The sequence below is a fragment of the Nomascus leucogenys genome, chromosome 11 (genome assembly GCF_006542625.1).
Source record: "Nomascus leucogenys isolate Asia chromosome 11, Asia_NLE_v1, whole genome shotgun sequence".
NCBI classification, from domain to species: Eukaryota; Metazoa; Chordata; class Mammalia; order Primates; family Hylobatidae; genus Nomascus; species Nomascus leucogenys.
Window position 1 is genome coordinate 65603376 of NC_044391.1, and position 24157 is coordinate 65627532.

The 24157-nt window shown below is 37.4% G+C and overlaps 1 protein-coding gene across 4 annotated transcripts in view; it reads right to left on the reverse strand.

Annotated features, from left to right (window-relative positions):
• Positions 1 to 24157, reverse strand: part of NELL2 (neural EGFL like 2) — a 419741-nt gene that overhangs the window by 307103 nt on the left and 88481 nt on the right. For all 4 annotated transcript variants that reach the window (XM_012510714.2, XM_030822676.1, XM_012510715.2 and 1 more), the window contains one exon: positions 5623 to 5773. In XM_012510714.2, coding sequence (XP_012366168.2) covers positions 5623 to 5773 — 151 coding nt within the window. The remainder of the gene's footprint in view (positions 1 to 5622; positions 5774 to 24157) is intronic.

Genomic DNA, 24157 nt, shown 5'->3' on the forward strand with positions numbered 1-24157 from the left:
AATGGGGTTATCGCTAAATGTCAGAATTACAGGCAGTGGTAAATGTTTAATAATTGGCCCTCTTTTCTCTAGAGACACAATTCTAAGCTATTGGTTCATCTGCCCATTTGTATCGGAAACAGAGTATTTAAAAAGTATACAAAAATAAAGGTTCATTGAAAAAGTATATTTTTAAAAGCCCTGTTTTGTAGCATCTGCTGATTTCCATGGAATAATTACTCATACCATGGCCTATTTCAAGCTACTAATGTCAACTGGTTCACAAAATTTCAGCCCCTAAAGCCAGTAGGCAAGCTAGCTCCAGCAAACCACTGACTGGATGAGCTTCATTTTCTTCTTTACACATATTTTTTTGTTTTCGAAATGCCTTAATGATAATAGTGGCTGCCATCAGGGATAGAAACTGGGTCGCAGGGGACAGGAATGGAGTGCCTTTTACATTTTGAACCTTGGGGTGTATTACCAATTTTTTAAGAAAGCTACAATTTAGATTTTTAAAAGTTAAATTATGTATTTGTTACAACTATAATCAAAAGCAGTAAATGATATTTTAATGTCTCATGCAATTAACACACATGTATACACATAAAATATTTAAATAGCAATGAAATACATGTGGCCATAAAAGAGAATGAGTTCATGTCCTTTGCAGGGACATGGATGAAGCTGAAAGCCATCATTCTCAGCAAACTAACACAGCAAAAGAAAACCAAACACCACATGTTCTCACTCATAAGTGAAAGCTGAACACTGAGAACACATGAACACAGGGAGGGAAACATCACACACTGGACCTCGCAAGGGGTCAGGGGGAAGGGGAGGGAGAGCATTAGGACAAATACCTAACGCTTGCAGGGCTTAAAACCTAGATGATGGGTTGACAGGTGCAGCAAACCACCATGGCACATGTATACTTATGCAACAAACCTACACGTTCTGCACATGTATCCCAGAACTAAAAGTAAAAAATAAAAAAAAAAAAAGAAAGACATTATATGTTAGAATGCCAAAAAACTGGCACAATTTTTTTAAAATACATTGGAAACTGATGTAGGAAGAAATTAATGTAAATTGGAAAGGTCAGTGAAAGTTTCCTGGAGATATAAGCGCAGTTCTGAAGTACGTGCAGGATTTGAACAAGCAGAGAAAAAGGAAAAGGGTGACACACAGATGCTGAGCAGATGGGTCACTGTGCCTGGCTAGTATTTATACTCCTATCACTTTATTCCATCACCACGAGTGCTGGAGCTACCATTCCCACAGTCTCCATCACTTCCTACCTTCTCCCTCTTTAATTAGGCTTCAGAGCAGGCTTCCCAATAAGCTAGGTGTTCACTGCAAATAGCCCAAATGGAGATAACACTGGAGTCAGGAACAGACATAAGGAAGAGAGAGCCAGTCTCACATCACCTCTAATAATAATATTAACATTCATTTCATGTTTATTGTATAGAGGGGACTTTCTGGTCTAACTCACAGAGTCTGAATTCACAGAGGGATAGCTCAAGCTCTTGCTCTTGCTCAAGCTCTTGCTCTTGTGCTTTCTCCTAGGCAGGCAAGAATATGTGCTCAGAAGAAGTGTCACAATGCCACTGCCACCCCATCTTCCCCCCCAAAAAAAACTAGAAAAATGAACATCCTTCAGCAGGGCATACAGAAGAGTTCTTACTATGGTGAACTAGAATGCACCCATTGAAGAGCTGGACCTGCACCTAATCACTGTCAGTTGGAAGTGACTGAGTTACACTGAGAAAAGGAATTTATATGCAATGTGGCGTGAAGGACAGAGTCTACTTACCAGGCCTTCATATAGAAGGCTCCACTGGCATATTGAGCGGGAAAACTTGGTTGTATATGACTGTCTTGCATATTACCAAGAAAGTGTCTCCAAAGGGGGCAGTGTTGCTTCAAAGACCTTCATACCTAGATGTATGTTATCAGCATCACTGTAGATCTGCTTTTTCTGAAGTGACCAGCTAACATAAAGTCCCCTGAACTTGTTCTCTAAGGACACTTACTACCTTGACCACAAAAGGCCATATGAGAAATATGTGTCTGGTTTCAGTGCCAAGAATGGTTGAATTATCCTGATTATTTAACTAGGTTTTTGTCTTTTTGTTTGCTCTGATTTGTATATGTTTCATTTTATCTTGTCCTGTAGATATTTCTACAAGCCACCTTAAAATTTTTGTGAAAGAAAGCAGAAAATAATGAAATAAGTGTTCAGGCAATGATGAAACAAATAGATAAGTGAGGAAAAGCAAGATAACTAAAGAAAGACAGCTTCAGCAAGAAGAACAGGAAAAAATCCAATACAAGCCATAACAGAAGGTCTGTTGAGATGATAGAGGGCAATATCACAGTGCATTAGTAAAAAGACTCAATAACAAAAAGTGGGTTTGGGTTCTGGCTCTGTCAGTAACTAGTTAAATGATGCTGGAAAAAAAGACAATAAAGAACCTAGTTTAACGATCTCCCATAGACACGGAGAGACAGGATAGCACAGAGGTGCAGCAGGTGGGCTCTATAATCACACTGAGGGAAAAGCCTACTCCCATTTATTCCCATGGAACCTTTAAGAACTTATCTCTAAGGCTTGTTTTTCTTATCTTTGAAATGAAAATAAGAGTGCTGATCTTGTACGATTATGGGAGACTTGTGAATTTTTATAGCTAGTATTTTCAAGCACTCTATATGGATTTACAGAGGGGGACAATTGAAGTACAGAACAATTAAGTAATTTTTACAAAGTCCCAAAACCAATGAGTGGCAGAGCTATGACTGGAATGTATGCTGTCCATCTCCAGGTCTACACTCTTAATCACTCTTGAATACTGATGATAAATGAACTAATCACGTGTAACGCATGGAGCACAGTGCCTGGCACATGGTAAGTCTTTAATAACTGTTAGCTTACTCAGCAAATGAAAGTGCCTTACAAATCTAAATTATTTTCCACATCATAGAAAGATATACTAGATCTCAAATATGATACTTGTTAAATAATAACATATCTAGATAATATCTACATAATTTATCATTTCATAGATAAATGCCATGACATTGACAGATGATACAACCATAGAATGAATAAGTAAAACAAGAAATTTCAGAAATAATACAAATTCTAAAGGTATAACTAGAAAACCTAACAGCTGAGCACAAATACTTATGTATAAGAAATATTCATCATATTATTATTTATTAAAATTTACAAAGTAAATGAGTTGAATACCCAAAAGTAAGGGGTTGATTAAACAAAATAGGCATATCAATACACATAGACAAAAGGACTGGATTAAAATATGACAGAACTTCAACATTAGTCTTGGTAATATGATTGTATCAATTTTCCTATTTCTTTCTGTCAGTTTTCCAAATTTTTTCTACAATGAAAACATATTTCTATAATCTAAAAAAAAATTATTTTCAATTGAAATAAATCCATTTAAAGCCCTGCCTATAACTTTAATAAATCTACCTCACAGGAAGAGTAAGAAAGGATTTGCCTGACAGCAAACCACCTGATGAAGGTCAGGTATTTCAGTTGCCCATATCTTTAAAATGTTTAAGTTGCTTAAAAAAACATCAAACTATTTTAAGAAGTATTAGGTGGAAAAAGTTTGCAGATTGCAAGAAGTCTGTGCTGGCCAGAGTGTGTACAGTTAAGGTGTTCAACCCTGGGAACTAATACAAACATTGACCATCTAGGACTCACAGTTGAGGGAAACAGACCCAGTGAAATGCTGCCCAACAAGCCTCAGGAGGAGCAGATGGAGGGCCCTAGCACCAGTTAGCCCAGAGACAGGAGCAGTAAGAAAGGAGGTAGCAGTGGCCATCATCTATGTAAGGGATGTCATCCGGAAGAAGGCTGGGTGAGTTCTATGTCTCTACAAACAGGGAAGTGGGAGAAAGTCACAGGGAAGAAAAATCTAATGTGCAAAATTAAGGGGAAATTCTCCTAGCATGTAGAGGTAATCAGAAATACAACAGGTTGTTCTGCAAATGAACAGTCTTCCTTTATTACATGTGACTCTTGTTGCCTGAAAGCTCAATGGACATGGGCAGAGACACACTGCTATAAACAAGGAGCTCAATGGATCTCAGCCACATGAAGACAAGGCCTGTTCCTGCAACCAAAAACAGACTGAAGGGAATAGCCCCAGTGAACCCTTGAAGATGGGATTGCTCCCTTTCTTGCTCTTCCCTGAAAGTTGTAAGCCAGTTACCAGGTGAGTGTTAGGATGGCACCCTCCCCTCAAAAACAGGCCAGAACCTGGGAGGAAAGAAACCCAAGTGAAGGGCCTGGGAAATTATCCTTTGGAGCTAAAGATGTAATTAAATGGGGCCTCAAGCCCCAAGAGCAAGCTAGATAGTATGTCCCTAGGAACCTTCCTCACTAAGTCAGCCTTGCTATATTTTGTTCTCCACATAGATTTTCTTATGTTTGCTCTTTAGTATTTAGTAAAGATGTGCAAAGTCCCAGACTGCCTCATCTGCGATAAGAGAAACCAAATAAAAGATTTATACCCATGCTTGGACAGGATCATTAAAGTTTTTATATAGGTAAAGCATTTCATATGTATAAACTCTTTAATCTTCACAACAACTTATGAAGCAGTACTATTATCCTCAATTTACAAATGAGGAAATTGAGATACAGATCTTATGTGACTTTCCCAATGTCCACAGATAGTAAGTGGTGGACTTTCATTCCCAGAACTGTGGTTATTCTTTCTAGAAGGAATCATCTTAAACTATTTGGTATTACTTCATAGCAATTTATGTATATGTCAAGTATCATGAATGACTTTCTTCTTCTTCCTCCTTTCCCCCCATCCAGAGCTCCTAATCCTGTCTCACATATGACAAAAGCTGGAAGATAGTAGACACCATTTTTATACAATGCATGTCCAAGAAGACAGCTGTAACTGCTGCAAACTATGAGGTAAAAAAGGAAGTTATCTATCAATGATTACAATTATATGACTATTAAACTCTAAACCCAGACAATTTTACAAAGCAATAGAATATAATATTTTTGTGGAAACTATTCACAAATTAAGAAGTATGTTTGGCTTTAAAATTGAGAAATATACCTCTTGAGGAATTCAGTAATTAATAAATCTGTTTTAGGTATAGCAACTTCTTATTAACCTGAAAAGCAGCAGCTCCTTCTGCTTTTAGGCAATTACTTTCAATTACCTGTGTTTGTGATTTTTGTATAATGTAACAAAACCATTATATCTTAAACCAATCTTTGTGTTGTTGTTGAGACGGAGTCTCACTCTGTTACCCAGGCTGGTGTGCAATGGCATGATCTTGGCTCGCTGCAACCTCCAGCTCCTGGGTTCAATCAATTTTCTTGCCTCAGCCACTCGAGTAGCTGGGACTACAGGCGCACGCCACCACGCCCAACTAATTTTTGTATTTTTAGTAGAGACAGGGTTTCACCATATTGGTCAGGCTGGTCTTGAACCCCTGACCTCATGATTTGCCCACCTCGGCTTCCCAAATCATAAAGAGATATACAAGAGAAGAAAGCTTTTGTTTACTTCTCTTTAATATATTCATTTAACCACATATAATGAAAACACAGGAAACTCCAGCAACCACAATTACCTGTGATCCAAGTGGTGAATTGAGAGAATAACTCCTGAATTTAAGTGGGTCTGTTTTAGGGTCACCAAAATAGTAAATTCATGTTTATTTCTCAGCTTCTGAAAAAACTGTTCAGCTGTAGCAGTGGATGCTTTTATGCTTCTGGGAGTATCTAAAAAAGAAACAAACATATACTAAGAATAGACTAGAATTTGATTTTATAAAGTATCTTTTACATGTAACATCTTTCAAAAAATTTTATCAAGTTTATCAGTAGCAACTGATAAATACCGAGTTTCAGACTCTTGGTAAATTATTTTTCAAAAAGGCTTTATGCTATATATAATAACACAGGACAATAAAATCACACATGAATTACTGAACTTATGTTTCAGGAATCTTTTTTCAAAAATGTCACCTTTGAAGCAAAGAATCAAAAAACCTTACTTGTGTAGTTTTCTCTACACAATTCCTATATTCTAGATAACACAGCAACATCAGTGTCAACAATGAACAAAAAATGTGCTTCCTAGAATAGGACCTAAACAACCACACTAGAACTATTTAGCTTTTCTGACACCTCATGACAGAAAACTGGATTTAAATCTATGTGCCACCCTCCACATTGGTTTCTTCAGCCAGAAGGTTTGCTATAAATAGATTTTTAAAAGATCATTTAAATTAGTCACTCTCAGCCTTCTGTGCAGTGGAAGAGGCATTAAGATCAAATTATCTCACCATAGATATTGAAAAAAAGAATACATAGAACTTAATTGCCATTTCCTCCCCAGGCTTAGAGAAAGCCTAGCCAAGGGAAGTTTACTTAAGAGAGGAGAAACTTTTATCCTGAACTTCTGCATGTTTTAGCCTTGTACTCCAACCTCAGGACCCAGATTATATGGGGAAACAGATAAGGATAGAAATGCACTTAGGTTTAAAAACCTATCATTCAAGCAATCTGCTAACTGAGCATAGGCTTTCCTATTCATAGTGTATGCAAAGAAGATTGACGAGAGATAGACATGTAGTTTGTATTGTGATCAAATTACTCTCCTCTTTCCTATGCTTCAGTCTAGATAAGTAGTTTTCCATGGAAGAACTGGCATTTAGAGAGGACAATCCTTCTTTGTGCAGGATTGTCCCATGTACTGTAAAACATTTAGCACTCCTGGGTCCCTGGCCAAGAAATGTCAGTGGCACCCAATGCCCAGGCTTTGCAACAACCCAAAGTACTCCCACACACTTCCAAACATTCCCAGGGAAGCAAGGCAGCAGAAACTTAGTTGGGAATCACAACCTTGATGAAACAGAAATTGTAAAACTAATCCAAATTCTCCGCCTTTCTAGGCCCACAATTTTACATAATGCTAATGTGATCACCTGGTCTGAGTCCATTACTGAGAATACACAGACATGGAGAACACACAGACCTTGAGACACTCGTATAATAGAAGAAGGGACACCTAATGTGATACAATGAAAGAAATGCTCTCAGAGAGGTAGGTACAAAGTGTTAATGGGTCAGGGGGGAAAGTAGCTAACAGAATCTGAAGAGAAGCCTCAAAAAGTAGATGCAATTTGATCAGGAGTTTACCAGGTAGAGAAAAGAGGGAAAAGCATACCAGACATAGGAAAAGCTTGTGAAAAAGCAGAGATACGAAAGGGCATCACATGGTGCAGTGAGTGAACAGCAGACATTGCTGGATGGGGCTGGGGAACTGGATGAGGCAGGACCCTGCAGGCCAACTTAATGAGACACCTGCTGTTTCCATCACCATTATCAATTTATTCTCCTGGTTTAAAACAAAACAAAACGAACAAACAAACAAAAAACTCCCTATTTGCCACTGAGAAATGATCCCTCCCCACTCTCAACCCTTGACTTCCTCTCTGCTACAATTGGTCATGTGACACAGACCTGACCAATCAGGGCATCACCTATCCCTGTGCACAGTAATCAGTTCAGGAACAGGTACCTAACCCAAGGTAATGAAGTCAGAGTTGGGATAGTTGTTCAAAGTTGTAGAAAAAAGAAACTCTCTTGTTGCCGAAAAGAAACTTCAACATTCCCATTCAACATTCATAGCTCAAAAGCATAAGAGTAATCTGAAACTTTTGCTACAATCAATGCAATAGTTTCTCTCCAGGCTCTATTACAGATATGACAGGCTGTGGAGGAGATTCCACAACATTCCTCTTAGCTCCAAAATTTTTTGTGTCCTCAAGGAAGCATGCAAAATCTAATTGAGAATGATTTCATCTAGTGTTAACTTTTAATTCAGTCTAATTTATACAGAAGTGAATCATTCACAAACTACATTACTTCATTTTAATTTAATAGATAAAAGCAAACTGAAATTAAATTATAAATATTTATTATGCTTCTCCTCTTTTCAGGCAGGTAGAACTTCAGCAGCATCCTTTGTATTGCAGAGCAGGATGATAGATGGGGATGCAAACGAGAGAAATGGAGAAAGGATTACAGTGATACACAAATGATGCTCAGACCCACAGAGAGGTTCAAGGATGCGGCCCAAAGAGATAGAGCTCTTACAGCAAGAGAAAAGGAATTTGGAAATGTGTAGCAGCTGCCTTACAAGATGAAACTTTAGAGATAAGATGCTCAAAGAAGATTCTTAGGCTGTTTTGTTGTTTGGTATACACAGAAGAATTTTATTAAATGTCTATATTATTCATTATTGCTTTTGGAGTTAGATTTGTGAACAGAGATGAGAGGCTATATTTTGTTCACTTATTTTTTAATTTTGTTCTGTTTTCAGATGAAATGACAAATAAAGATTGGCCTTAAGGTAAAAGAATGAAGAACCTAAAAGAACAGATCACATTTGAATATTAGTAAAAATGTACATCACTATGGTTGAAAACATGGTGAAGGAAACTGCAGGTGAAGGGAAACTATCAAAAAAATTGATCAATCTGCATTTTGAAAAAAATTTCTCTAGTGGCCATGTGGAGTGGTTGCTTCAAGAAAGAAGAAAACTGGAAACAGACTGCTTGAGAAGTCTGGCAATTTGGTAATTATTAACTTCTACAGGTTATATTTCACATATTTTAAACATCATATTTTGACATCCCTAAACTACCTTTCCCAAATCAAATTGACTTTTCTTTGGCTTTGACTAGACTAGTAATGGTGATACTGAGCTATTAGTGTTTGCACTGCTTGTCAGGCATGTTGATGAGGGAAGGTCCAAGGGAACTCTGAGGTAGATGGATAATTTGGATTGGGGTGCTTAACGAAGTGCTTAAGGAGACCCACACAGCAGAACCATCCTCCACCCCACAGGGTGGTAGACGGGGTGCTATGAGGACTCCATCCAGCTTAAACTTGAAGCTCATTCACTCACCCAGGGTCACAATTCAGGACAGGACCACTTACCCTATTCAACTTCTCCTCCCAGCCCATTGTCTTCCTGTTTTGCTACCTCTACGGAGATGGGATGGCTTGCAGGAAGGAGGGACCCTCCAGCATGAACAAAGCCAGCAGAAGCCCCATTCTGCTTATGCTATAGGGATAAGAACAATAATATTCTTTTTTGTTTTCATCCTGACTAACTAAGTTCATTGCACAAATGTTTAAAAACGGACTTGCATGAGCCTCCCACCTATAATGGAGTAAGATGCAGTGTGGAATGCCCATGGGAGAGAGAAAACCCAGCTTGATTTACCATAGCCTCAGGATGGTCTCCTCACCTGGTGCCCCAGCCCAGAAGCCCAGGACACAGATGAAGATTTTTAAGTTTCCTGAATGTGACAGAGAGAGTACATAGAGGAAGTGTAAGTCATGACTGTATCATAATTTTCAGTTCTCTGTCCACAGAACACCGTTTGCTTCCAACCCTTACCTCACCCTAAAATATTTAAACGTATTGTTCCCCCTTAAAAACATGTTTTCAATAATTCATTATGTCCAAGTCCAGGAAGGACTTGATGAGGGCCTAAACTCTGTAAGTGGCATCAGAATAAACAGGAGGGGTAGGATTCAGGATATATGTAGAAAGTAGAATCTAGGCCAGGTGCAGTGGCTCATGCCTGTAATCCCAGCACTTTTGGGAGGCCGAGGCGGGCGGATCACGAGGTCAGGAGATGGAGACCATCCTGGCTAACACGGTGAAACTCTGTCTCTACTAAAAGTACAAAAAATTTAGCCAGGCGTGGTGGCGGGCGCCTGTAGCCCCAGCTACTCGGGAGGCTGAGGCAGGAGAATGGTGTGAACCCAGGAGGCGGAGCTTGCAGTGAGCCGAGATCGCCCTACTGCACTCCAGCCTGGGTGACAGAGCAAGACTCCGTCTCAAAAAAAAAAAAAAAAAAAGAAAGTAGAATATAAAGAACTTGGTCACTAATAAATCACACGCAAAAGGTAGAAGAAAGGAGGCAAAAGGAATCCAATTGACTCCAATGTTTCCAGCTGCAGAGACATAATGAAAGGAAATGCAGTAGAAGCCTGATGGTACCCAAATGGGATTTCAGTTTTAGAAATAGTGATTTTAAAATGCAATGTAACATACATGTGGACACGTCCAGTAGAATGCTAGCACTCCAGAATTTGATATGAGAGAGGTTAAAGTTGACAATATAGGTTTAGAAGTCACCAGACTGTGTTACCTAAAGTCATAGGCATGCCTGAATAAATCACGGGAGTCACAGGAATGAGAGGAGGATGAAGGGATGGACCACAGAAACACTAAGTCAGTAGCACAGCAGAGGCAGCATATATAAGCTTTATAAATACAAACACACACACACACAAACACATATATATATATTCTATAATGCTGCACATATGATACTATACAACTTTCATCCTGCAAAATTGTATAATAATATATTTTTCCCTTTTGAACTCATGTTCCATTTTGTTCTCACAAAGCCCTGGAGACTTGACAGCAGCAACAATTACTACTTCCTTTTTTAAAATAAGCAAAAACAGCCATGGAACATTTCCATGTTCACCCCAAAACACCAGCAGATAGAGGTATAATGGGGATGAAAATTTCTGGGCCAGTATTCTTTCCACTAAATTGTACTGCTCCTGAACATGGCATCCTTTATCCATGCCTAATTGCCAGTCACAAACAAATGCAAATAAGAGTGCACCAACACAGAAAATAATTCAGAAAAAAGTAATTATATAAGATAACATTTTTAGTTCTTTAAGTAAGTAGCTGAGTAGTGATTTTAAGAAAGGTCATTTTACTCATTTGCATTTCTGTTTTCGAATTTGTAAAATTGGCATTCCTGCCTTATATTTTCATCTCAAGGATTACATAATGTCCAGAGAGACTCTAAGTTCCCATGATTATTACGATAAGACCCAATTCTGACACTGACCATTAAATCAAGTCAAAGAAACTACCACCCAACAATTAATTTTACTTTATTTCTCTTATCATTAAAGTTTTCAGAATTAATTTTTTTTTTTTTTAGAGAGAGTCTTGCTCTGTTGCCCAGGCTGGAGTACAGTGATGCAATCTTGGCTCACTGCAACCTCCACCTCCCAGGTTCAACTGATTCTCGTGCCTCAATCTCCCAAGCAGCTGGAACTACAAGTGTGCACCACCATGCCTGGCTGGTTTTATTTATTTATTTATTTATTTATTTTGGTATTTTTTTAGTAGAGACAGTGGTTTCACCATGTTGGCCAGGCTGGTCTTGAACTTCTGGCGGCAAGTGATCTGCCCGCCTTGGCCTCCCAAATTTCTGGGATTACAGGCATAAGCCAACGCATCTGGCAAAATTTTAATTTAGATATGCATTAAGCAATCTTTCAACAAGGAATCCTGCTAGGAATCAAATATAGAAAAATAAAGTGCAGTGGTTACAAGAACAAACTTTGAATCCAGAAGCATGAGGTTCCAATTCCAACCATGCAGATTATTAGCTGTTCGTAGCATGTAGTAAAGACCATGGGTTTATTACGAGGATTATACTGTTATTATTATTATTCTTACAAGCAATGAGGCTGTGGAATCCATAAAAACCAACAACAGCCATAACACCCTTGTGATTTTCTGAGCTTACTTTCATTCTAAGTATCCCAAACTCAGCCACAAAATATCAGTTTCCAAGTTTGAAAATTGATATACAAGTTTTGTCCATCAAATTCTTCTTAACATACAATCCTGCCTACCACTCTCTGTTTCTAGAAAACTATGAGATCATTCTTTTATGGACAAAAATCAATGTAAAGTGAAATTCTTTCTGAAGCAGGGACAAAGATCATTTGATTTGGTGCTCAGAGAAAAACAGGCTGAGAAACAGACCTTGAAATGCTACTAGTAAGCTCTACAGAAAAACTTATCAACATGCCTATGCTGCATGGGAGCTTTTTAATTGGAGAACTGCTTGAGTTTAAACCTAAAATGTATTTCAATGTTTTCCACTTTTATTGTGCATAGAGCCCAAAAATCCCACTAAGAAAACAACCCGCAGCAGTTTAAAGCAATTATTAATAAATAATGAAGTAGCTCAGAAGCAATTACATCAAAATATTCATTTTTAGTCATGGGACTACCAGAATGGAGTGATGAGTTCATATGTGGCTACAGTAAAAATTTCTAGGGATTTAGACAATGCGCTAGGTATTCCCTATATACATACATAGTTAACAAAGAAAGGCGGGGGGAGGAGGAGACAGAGAGAGAGAGAGAAAGAATCTGACTTACTTATTTCTAAAATAGACTGTACTTAATGCAATTATGTATATGGTGGCAAACATGGGTGTTTACTGAAAAACAGAGTCAAGTTGGAATTCCTCTCTTCTTTTTTTGGTGGCCAAATTTCTCTTCTTAATGGGATATAATTGGCAAATTAAAATTGTATATATTAAATGTGTACAATGTGATGTTTTGACATCTATATCTATTGTGAAATGATTACTACCATCAAGCTTTCTAACATATCCATCACCTCACATAGTTGGCACTTTTTTAATGTATGGTGAGAACATTTCAATTTCAAGTATACAATACAGTGTTATTAACTATAGTCACCACACACCGTACATTAGATTTCCAGAACTTATCATCTGCATAAATGAAACTTTGTACTTTCACTAATATCTCCCATTTTTCCCACCTCCTAGCCCTCAGCAATCACCAGTTTACTCTCTGCTTCTATGAATTCGATGTTTTTAAATTCCACGTACAATGAGATCATGCAGTATTCATCTCTCTGTGCCTGCCTTATTTCACTGAGCAGTTTGTCCTCCAGTTTATCCATGTTGCTGCAAAAGATACGATTTCTTTCTTTTTGTAAGGCTGAATGATATCCTATTGTGTGTATATACCAATATTTCTTTATTCATTCATCCACTGGTGGACATTTAAATTATTTCCATAGCTTGGGTAGTGTCAATAATGCTGCTATGAACATGGGAGTACAAATATTCTTCAAGATACTGATCTCATTTCCTTTAGATATATACCCAGAAGTGAAATTCCTGGATCACATAGTAGTTCTATTCTTTATTTGATGAGAAACTTTATACTATTTTTCATAATGGCTGTACCAATTTACATTCAAACCAACAGTGCACAAGGGTTCCCTTTTCTCCTCGTCCTTGCCAATACTTGTTATCATAGGTCTTTTTGATAATAGTCATTTTAACAGGTGTGAGGTGATATCTCAATTTTTTAAATTTGCATTTCCCTGATGATTAGTGATGTTGAGCATTTTTTCACATACATTTTGATTATTTGTATGACTTCTTTTGAGAAATTTTATTTAGGTTCTTTGCCCATTTTTTAATCAGATTATTTGTTTTCTTGCTATTGAGTTGCACAAGTTTCTTATATATTTTGGATATATTAGACAATGTGCTAGGTGGACATTGGACAATGGAACCCTTGGCAGATGTACTGTTTACAAATGATTCTTCCATTCCGTACGTTGTTTCTCCACTCTGTTGACTGTTTCCATTTTAGTGCAGAAACTTTTTCGTTTGGTGCAATCTCATTTGCCTCTTTGCCTTTGTTGCCTGTGCGTTTGGGGTCATATACCAAAAATGTATTGCCTAGACCAATGTCAAGAAGTTTTTCCCTGTTTTCTTCTAGCAGTCTTACAGTTAAGTCTTTAATCCATTTGGAGTTGATGTCTGTATAGAGTGTGAGATAAGGGTCCAATTTCATTCTTATGCATGTGGCTATCTAGTTTTCCCAACACCATTTATTGAAGACTGTCCTTTCCCCTTTGTATGCTGTTGGCACTTTTGAAAATCAATCGACTAGAAATGTATGAATTTATTTCTGGGCTATAACTATTCTGTTTCATTGGCCTACATGTCAGTTTTTATGCCAGTACCTCTACAGTTTTGTAGTGTAATTTACTTATTTATTTATTTATTTTTATTTTATTTATTTATTTATTTATTTTTTTGAGACGGAGTTTCACTCTGTCGCCCAGGCTGGAGTGCAGTGGTGCGATCTCGGCTCACTGCAAGCTCCGCCTCCCGGGTTCACGCCATTCTCCTGCCTCAGCCTTCCGAGTAGCTGGGACTACAGGCGCCCGCCACAACGCCTGGCTAATTTTTTGTACTTTTAGTAGAGACAGGGTTTCACCACGTTAGCCAGGATGGTCTCAATCTCCTGACCTCGTGATCCGCCCACCTCGGCCTCCCAAAGTGCTGGGATTACAGGCGTGAGCCACCGCGCCCAGCCTGTAGTGTAATATATTAAAGTCAGGTAGTGTGATGCCTCCGGCTTTGTTATTTTTTGCTCAAGACTGCTTTGGCTATTTGGGGTCTTTTGTAGTTTGACACAAATTTTAGGATTGTTTTTTCTATTTCTGTGGGAAAATGTCATTGAAATTTTAATAGGAATTGCATTGAATCTGTACATAACTATGGTTGGTATGGATATTTAATAACATTAATTTTTCCAATCCATGAACACAGGATATCTTTCCATTTATTTGTGTCTTCTTCAATTTCTTTCATCAGTGTTTCATAGTTTTCATTGTAGAGGTCTTTTACCTCCTTGATTTAATTTACACCTAAGTATTTTTATAGCTATTATAAATCATATTGTTTTATTCATTTCCTTTTCTTTTTTTCTTTTTTTTTTTTGAGACAGAATCTTGCTCTGTCATCAGGCTGGAGTGCAGTGGTGTGATCTCATCTCACCCCAACCTCCGCTACCAGGTTCAAGAGATTCTCCTGCCTCAGCCTCCCCAATAGCTGGGACTACAGGTGCGTGCCACCATGCCCAGCTAATTTTTGTATTTTTAGTAGAGATGGGTTTTCACTATGCTGGCCAGGATGGTCTCGATCTCTTGACCTCAGGTGATCCGACCGCCTCAGCCTCCCAAAGTGCTGGAATTACAGGCATGAGCCACCATACCCAGCCTATTCATTTCTTTCTGAGATAGCTCATTGTCAGTGTAAGTAAACCTTTTAAATATTTTCTGTGTGTTAGGCCGGGCCCAGTGGCTCACGCCTGTAATCTCAGCACTTTGGGAGGCCGAGGTGGGCGGATCACTGAGGTCAGGAGTTGGAGACCAGCCTCAACATGGAGAAACCCCGTCTCTACTAAAAATACAAAATTAGCCCGACATGGTGGTGCATGCCTGTAATCCCAGCTACTCGGGAGGCTGAGGCAGGAGAATTGCTTGAACCTGGAAGGCGGAGGTTGTGGTGAGCCGAGATCGTGCCATTGCACTCCAGTCTGGGCAACAAGAGTGAAACTCCGTCACAAAAAAAAAAGAAAATTTGTGTGTTAGTAGTAAAAGAGAAGGAATTTGTCCATCTTCCAATAACAAAAGAAATAGGTAAGCATCATTGTCTTCTTTTGCGATTAAAATGTATCACTACAACTGCCATCACGAATTAAATGAGCTTCTGCCCACTGCAGTGTGTAGAAACCTGCATTGATTTTCTCCCACATAACCAGACTAATAAAAATACGATGTATAAATTATATTATAAGAACTGTCTAATTTCAGACATAGAATGGTTGACTTAAAATATTTCAAAACTCATGAGATTATCTTTTTTTTCAGTACTTAACTATCAAATGTTATTGTCTTCTAAATTCAGGTTAGAAATATATTAAGTTAAAACTATTATGATAGTTACTCTCCATTGCTCTTATTCTTCCTTCAATATGCTCATGCTTTTATAATGCAAACTTATAAGACAAAATGGTAACAATTTTAAAAGCCATTAAAATTTGATTAACACTACTATATACAAAGTTTCCAGTCTTTAAACATGAACAATCTCATTTAAGCCTCATGACAATTTTGAATAAATAGGATTGTTAGCGCTATAATAATAGAAATTGCTGATGAGAAAAATGGAAGCACAGAGAAGCCAAGACACTTGGGTCATCATCAAAAGTGGCTCAAAATCACAGCTCGTTTCTATGAACTTACAAAAGCAGTATATAGGGATGAACCCACCAAATTTAAGTGGCAGAGCCAGGATCCTAACCCAGGCCAATGTGCTTCCTATTTTACACAACAGTGTCCTACCAACACTACAGTGATGCACACTCCAGGGGCAGATAAACCCTTATTTTAAATTAACCTTTATAAAAGTATATTCTGAAGATAAATAAATAAATTGCACTTGATCTTAGAATCATTAGGCTTTTCAAATATAGAAAATTATTTATATCATACAATCTCCTGTCATCTAGATACTGTAACATAAACTATAGAGAGTAAACTGCACTAAATTGCAAAACAGAAGGCTTTTTTAAAAGACAATTTTAAAATAATTCTGCTTTAAAAATTACTGAGTGAAACGTATGAGTTCCCCACAAACCCACAATTTTGTAACTTTTTAAAAAAAAATTTTGTAGGTCCAAGGTAGGTATATATATTTATGAGTTACATGAGATATTTTGATATAGGCATGTGATTATATTGAGGTAATCACATTGGGGTAAATGGGGTATCCATCACCTCAAGCACTTATCCTTTGTGTTATAAACAACCCCCTTATACTCTTAGTTATTTTTAAATGTACAATTAAATTATTTTTTACTATAGTCACTCTGTTGTGCTAGCAAATTCTAGGTCTTCTAACTGTTTTTTTTTTTTTTGTGGCCATTAACCATCCCCAATTCCTTGTCACTGGCCCCCACCCAACAATCCTTCCCAGCCTCTGGTAAGCATCCTTCTACTCTCTATCTCCATGAGTTCAATTATTTTAATTTTTAGCTCCCACAAATAAGTGAAAAGATGCAAAGTTTGTCTTTCTGTGCCTGACTTCTTTCACTTAACATAAACACCTCCAGTTCCATCCATGTTGTTGCAAATGGCTGGATCTCATTCTTCTTATGACTGAATGGTACTCATTGTGTATAAGTACCATATTTTCATTATCTATTTATCTGTTGGTGGACATTTTGGTTGCTTTCAAATCTTAGCTATTGTGAATAGTGCTGCAATAAATATGGGAGTGCAGATATCTCTTTGATATACTGACTTCCTTTCTTTTGGGTATATACCTGGGAGTGGGATTGCTAGATGTTATAGTAGCTCTATTTTAGTTTTCTGAGGAACCTCCAAACGATTCTCCATAGTGGAGGTACTAATTTGCATTCCCACTAACAGTATATGAGGGTTCCCTTTTCTCTACATTCTTTCTAGCATTTGTTATTGCCTGTCTTTTGTATAAAAGCCATTTTGACTGGGGTGAGATGGTACCTCACTGTAGTTTTGATTTGCAGTTCTCTGATCATCAATGATGTTGAGCACTTTTTCATATAGCTGTTTGCCATCTGTATGACTTCTTCTGAGAAATGTCTATTCAGATCTTTTGCCCATTTTTTTAAACCAAGTTATTAGATTGTTTTTCCTATAGAGTTGTTTGAGCTCCTTACATATTCTGGTTATTATTCCCCTGTCAGATGTGTAGTTTGCAAATGTTTTCTCTCATTCTGCACACAAACCCACATTTAATGATGCCACTTCCTCTCCCTTAACACATTTATATGCCCTTTACATTACTGGTTTAGGAGAGAACAAAAACATACTCTTAGAAAACCAACTTGGAAATTCCCCTTCCACCTTCTTACTCCAGTTAAACCCCCAAACACCTTCAAAAATTTCTTTCGAATCTACAGCTAGTTACAATTCGATTCACATGCATAATAAACATAAATATTTCTTCATGTATCATTAACACAATGTATGTTGGCTTAATGTTGTTAAAATTCAACCACATAAAAGTATACATATATTAATATAATCAGAAATCAGAAGTATAAGCATTAATCAACTAATCAAACAAAAAGAAATAGCAGGTTCTATTCCCAGAACCAACAACTATAATGGTTGACCTTAAACAAATCATTTGATGTTGGAATTTTCATTAATAAAAGTCAGGATATGGGGGTGGGGGCTACAAATAATAAAATGTCTCTATGATTTGGAACTTAAAGTATTAAGATTTATATACAACAAATACAAGTTCTGAAGACTATTCTATTTCATTTGTTTTCATTCCATGCTAGCAAGCAAAATTCTGATAATAATTTGGCTTCTAGAGTGTATTTTCCTCCAGAGACAGTAGTAATGATCAACCACAGTAAGTATTCTGATTTAGTTCACTGCTATAATTCTCATTTTAGATTAAAATTAAAATTGGCACTTGAGTTTATAATCAGATTAATACTTTTGGCTAGTGTGAAGCAGTCCCTCAGAACCTCATCAGCTAAGTTACCAGCTATTTTGATGCCAGCAAAACTGAGTGGGTAAACCAGTCCAAATAGCCTTTCTCTTTATCATCTCTTCCTCTAACTGCAATACTGCTCAAGAATAGGATCACATATTCAAAAAAGATCAAATAAGGCAGGAACATTAAGCAAATAAGAAGAATGATGATAATTGATGATATTGATGAAGATGAAGATGATGATGATGTCATTCACAACTTTAATAGCCTGACTGCCTTCCACTGTTGATCCTGACTCAATACCTATAAATAGCAGTCTCAACAAAATCCTTTTAACACATGTAGCAAATTTAAGAATCAGTAACTCACTAGACTTTTATTTAAACCAATCCAAAATGTTATATCAAATTGAACCCAAACTGAAGGCCTGCAATTTGTCAGCTAATATCATTAACCCATGTCTTAAATTCCTAAGAATCATTAAATTCATGAACCATCATAATTTATAGAACATGTATCTGCCTTGATGATAGCTACTGAAACTTGAACAAATGAAATGTCTGAATTTCTTTAAAGAAAAGAAAAAAACTTGAGCTTTCACTGGCCTTATCTTTAAGAGTACACGAAAAGGTTCAACTGCACCTTCGTATACTGACAACAGTCATTACTGTATGAAGTAGTGCTTAAATTAACAAATTATTCACCTTAGCATTAAAGTTTATATATTTAATAATTAGGTAATTTTTCTCATTTTAAAATTATCCCCTAGATAGTACCCGGTTATTTCTTAAACACACATATACTTAGTATTCGCAAAGTGTTCATCTATTAAGATAGTAACCATAAGTGCAAAAGAGAAATGTTTATAAGTTAAAGTTTCCAAAGTGAAAACTGAATCACAAGCCTTTCTTTTATTTTCTTTGAGATCTGATCAAATATATTCATATAGTCCCTAATAGGAAAAAAATGTTCTTTCAAAAAGCTGGTTATTTTTTTAACCACGTATGTGTTACTGTCTTGACATGGCTCTAGTAAAATGATTAGCATAAAAAGAAGAAAACAAGATGAAGGTAAGACTTCTATTATATATCCTTAACATTTTATTCATACATATTAATTAGAAGTATTAAAAAAGATGTATAAAATATTTTTACATCTATAAAATCTGAAAGTTATGAATTGTGCAACCTCAGACTCCACAAGCAGATTCTAACAGAATTGTTGCTGAACAGCCAAAGAGATAGTACATGGTGTCCCATCAATTATGCAGAGCTGAAGTACTGAAATGCACAATTTCATCTTCTACCTAATAGGCTAATTTGACCTGAAACATCAATTTGGGGAGTTTGTTCTGTTTTTATCCTTCTTTAATTATAATAATCAAATTATTTCAGAATAACAAGACACCCAAATATCAGTTATCATGATTAATCACCCTACCAAAATTGAGCTACATTTTTTTTCTATGACTATTTTCACTGCAAGAAAGAAAACAGCATTACAAAGTACCACAGGGCAGGGGGCACATTGTAATCAACTTTTCAAACCAGAGTTTCAGACACCAGCCTTCATGTCAGTCCCTGTCCCTGCTTCCCCAGGTCCCAAATCTGCCACCTTCCGGTTTCTGAGCCCGTTATGATCATGATGCCAGAAAATCAGAAGTCTTGCTGCTCAGAGATTTGACCAAAAAAGAGCTCTGGGAATGTGTGTAGCCTCTAAAATAAATCATTTCCCAGCCCCATCATGTTGGCCCAGTCTACAAAGTTGAGCTTCTGCTTCAGTTTCCCAGCCTGGAACTCTACACTCTGCCCTGCACACCCATCTGCTTGGTTGAGGCTTTGATGTTCTGTCAGGATCTTGCCAAATCTCATTCTCTCCCTCTCTCTGTGTTGTCCCTCAGGAATTCATGAATTTTGCTTTAAAAGTGTCAGAATTCTAGGTCTAGCAAATGCTGCCTGCATGACTTTAATCTGTGGGGGGACTGGATTTGCCCCATTTACCACATTGGACACCACACCCAACTCCCACTTATACTCACAACCCACCACCAGCCCCATCTTACCACCCTCTTGAAGTTTTTCCCACCATTGTGAGTTTTCTTTAAATTAAACTCACTATTTAAATACTGATATTACCCCTGCATAAAGTACAGAAGATTCACCTACTGTCTAAACTAATCTCTGTACTTTACCTTACTGGGAGCTCTATAATCTATAGCGCTAATTTAACCATTCCCAGGAGCCACACATCTGACCCCACCATGCTTGTGTCTTTCCCATTTCAAGAACAGATTATTCCCTAAGTGACCATTCCTAGACTAAGTATTGCTTCCAGTTTTCTGCTCACTGTAATGAGTTCAACAAATATATACTGAGTATATAGTAAATGTTCAGTATATATTACATAATGATCATGTTGAGAATTCTGCAATGAAGATCAGGAATAATCCAGTACCATGAACTGTTTACCTCTCTGTGGCAGATTGCTAACTGTCCTCCAATAGCAATAACTCTCTTCCTCTTCTAAGTCATAAAACTCTCTACTTTTATCAGGGCACACATGGTTTCCCAGATAGAAACTACATTCCCCTATATCTTTTTCAGCTAAAGTGAATAGGTGATGTAAATCCTCGCCATTGGGATGTGAGCAGAAGTGATAGGTGTTACGATCCATATTTAATTATTAAAAAGGAACTGATTGTTCCCACTCTTCTTTTCTTTCAGACTGGAATGTCCTCAGTGAGGACAACGGCAGTGTGGAGTTAGAAGACAGACAAAAACTGTGTCCTTGAGTAATTTCAGGTGGCAGGACTGTGCATCAGCCCGGAACCGCCTGCCTGCCTCTAGATTGTTATATAAAAAAGAAATAATCTTCTTTCTTATTCGAGCACTGCATTTTGGATCTCTTTGTTACAGGAACTTAGCCTATTCCCTAAGTAATCCATCTCCCCAAGCTTCCTATGACTCGTTCAAATGTTCCCCGTGGGTCTCATTCTTTAAAATGAGGATAAGAATTTTTTTCTGTACAAAAACAGAGAGTAAAAATTTTAGTCTTTTCAGGCCACATACACCTCTATTCCATATTGCTTTTTTTCTTTTCTACAAGCATTTAAAAATGTAAAAACTAGTCTTAGCTCAAGGGGCCATATAAAAATGAGCCCCAAAATTGGCCTTTGGGGCCACAGTTTTAACCAACCCCTGGAATCAACAGATATGGATATAATTTCCCAAAGATAAAAAGAAATTCTTTATGTCTTTAGTTGATTATGTCTAGAATGGAAGACCAAAACAATGTGATAAGAGGCTTAGTTAAAGCAAGTACTAGATGTCATGAAAGTGGAAAAGACAGGAAGCGAAAATGCCTATTAACTAGTTTTCATCACTGGTGTTGATATGCATATTTTGGTGTGTATCCTTTCTTCTGTCATTGTGTGATATGCTTTCCAAGTGTAGGGATCAATTCTGTAATTCTCCTTTTTAGCACAGTGATCTGAATGCAGAAAACAATCAATAAGTATAGCTGACTGTCTTGTTCATTGATGACTTTGCCACCTACTTCCACGCCTTTTCATAACAAAGAGCTTATTGTCTGCCCAAGTAACTAGGTAAAAGTTACAGATTTGTTTTGTCCTCAACATTTCTTGGCATTGCCACCTATTTTAATATTATGATTTAAAGGTAGAGTAGATAACAACCACAATGAACTAAACTAGAACACATACAAAAACATTTACAATAGTGCTTTATATTGTTACATATTAAGACCAAAAGACTCTCCTTTTCCCTTGGAAGTTATGAACTGGCAGGTCTGCATGAGGACTGTAGCTCTATGAAAAGAACTAGGTCCTTTCCAGCATTCTAAGATTAACATCTCCCTAGAAAAAGGAATAACAGAGGACCTAAATTTCTGACAGGTACAATGCTAATAGTGTGGTTTGATTATTTTCTTAGCAATGTTATAAATTTCTAGATTATCAGAGAAAATAATTACTAACTGAATGCCCAGAAACACCTTCCAGAGCTAAATGTAAGCTTCACACTTACTTTTTCTCAATTCCACCACCAGTTTTGGGGGTAGTTGTGAGTTGGCCTACATAGAACGTTCAGAACACTTAACAAATAATGTTCTTGCTTTTTGTTTTCTTTTGTTGTATAACATTCCTTTTTTAAAATTCAAGCAAAACCTGGGTGTTCTACAAAGTGGTCTATAGAAAATTTCTTCACTATATTTTATGCTCTAAAACAGAGGAGAACTGGGCATCAAAATCATACTGGAATTACATTGCAATCAAAATTTAACATCTCATATCCCATCTTCTTGACAGTTCTCTCCCTTTCATGATAGTCCACAGCTCTGATAGTTTTACTACACATTTTCATTATTTTTCAGTGTAGTACTTTGTGTTGCCTTATAGTTTTCTCTGTTTCTTGCCTAATTGCTTTATATGCCAGTCTTACATCCTCAGAAAGACTGATTTTAATCTCCTTAAGGGCAAAACTGTGTATTATACCTCTCTTCTACCCCAATAACTACCAGCAATTATAGCCCAAGACAGACAGAAGGGTTCAATAAAAATTTGTTGAATGAAGTTCAGTGAATTTTCTTTTCCAAGGCTTGGAAGACAAAACAATGTGCCTACCTTGCTGTGTAAGAATAAGTTACTCCCCTCCCCTCCTGATTCTCCACTGAAGCAAGGTTTACAACCTTGGACTCGCGGTACAGCTCTAGGCAATACCTGATAATCTCACACACAGACACAATTTATGCTGTACAAAGGTTTATGGGAGGTCCTGGGAGGCACAGTCCATACTAATTACCAGGTCGGTCCAACTATCTCATTAGTCCAGGCTAGGAAAGTTGTTAGGATTTAAAATCCTATTGAAACGAAAGTATCTGAGTGGAGTTTAAAACAAGCTGCTTTCTTCCATCCCAGCATTTCCGATCTGAATGCTAGTCTAAGTTACGTATTTCTTCCCCTTTGGTTTATATTTCACTTCCATAAAATTGTTTTCTTTCTGGCATTTGGATGATAATATGGGTATTTCCACCTCAATACCACACTTAGATAGATGTATTTCTGAATTACATACATATATGCAAAAGATATAATAATTTCCACTTCTAATTTAGGAAATTAGGCCCAAACATCAATAATATATTTCCTATTTAAACACTAACATCCAATGACTCATTCACATACTCCCTCATTTTCATTCCTTCTCTCTCATATCTGTACAATCTCATTCACTAAACACATGCTGTAATTTTCTTTTTCTCACAATTTCTTATTTGTAGCATTTATGTCACTCTTTTCTCTTGTTTCATAAAATATAAATATAGTAAAGATATAAATACAATTTATAAATATGTGTATATATACATTTCTGGTTATATTTGCATGTATACCTACACAAACACATGCATTCTATTTTTTTTTGTCTCTTTAAAAGGTTTATTGATCATGTACAAAATAAAGAAAACCTTATATATCACAAACATACACTATGTACAACAATAAATACCTGGGGGGCCAGGCCCAGTGCTGCCCCTCCTGGACAATAATTTAGCAATAAATACTGCGCAGGGCAGGGGTGGGGCACTAAGGCCACTGCCCTGCAAGAGGTCAGGCCCCTGCCCGCCCTACACGAAGTGTGAGCGCTCGGGCCTCACCCCGCATCCAAACCCCAGCCCCTCCTCACTTAGATCTTTAATAACCTCCATCCTACCCCAGCAGATCCCGGGGTCTTCTCCCACACACACAACCTCCCCTGGCTAGACCTAGGCAGGGCAGGCAGGGACTGATCAACTCTGCTTGGACCCACCTCTCAGCGCCAGGAGAGCAACAGGGTTGGACACGCGGGCAGCCCTTGTCCTGTTGCCAGGAGAAGGCTTTCTGTGCCCACTCCAGTTTGG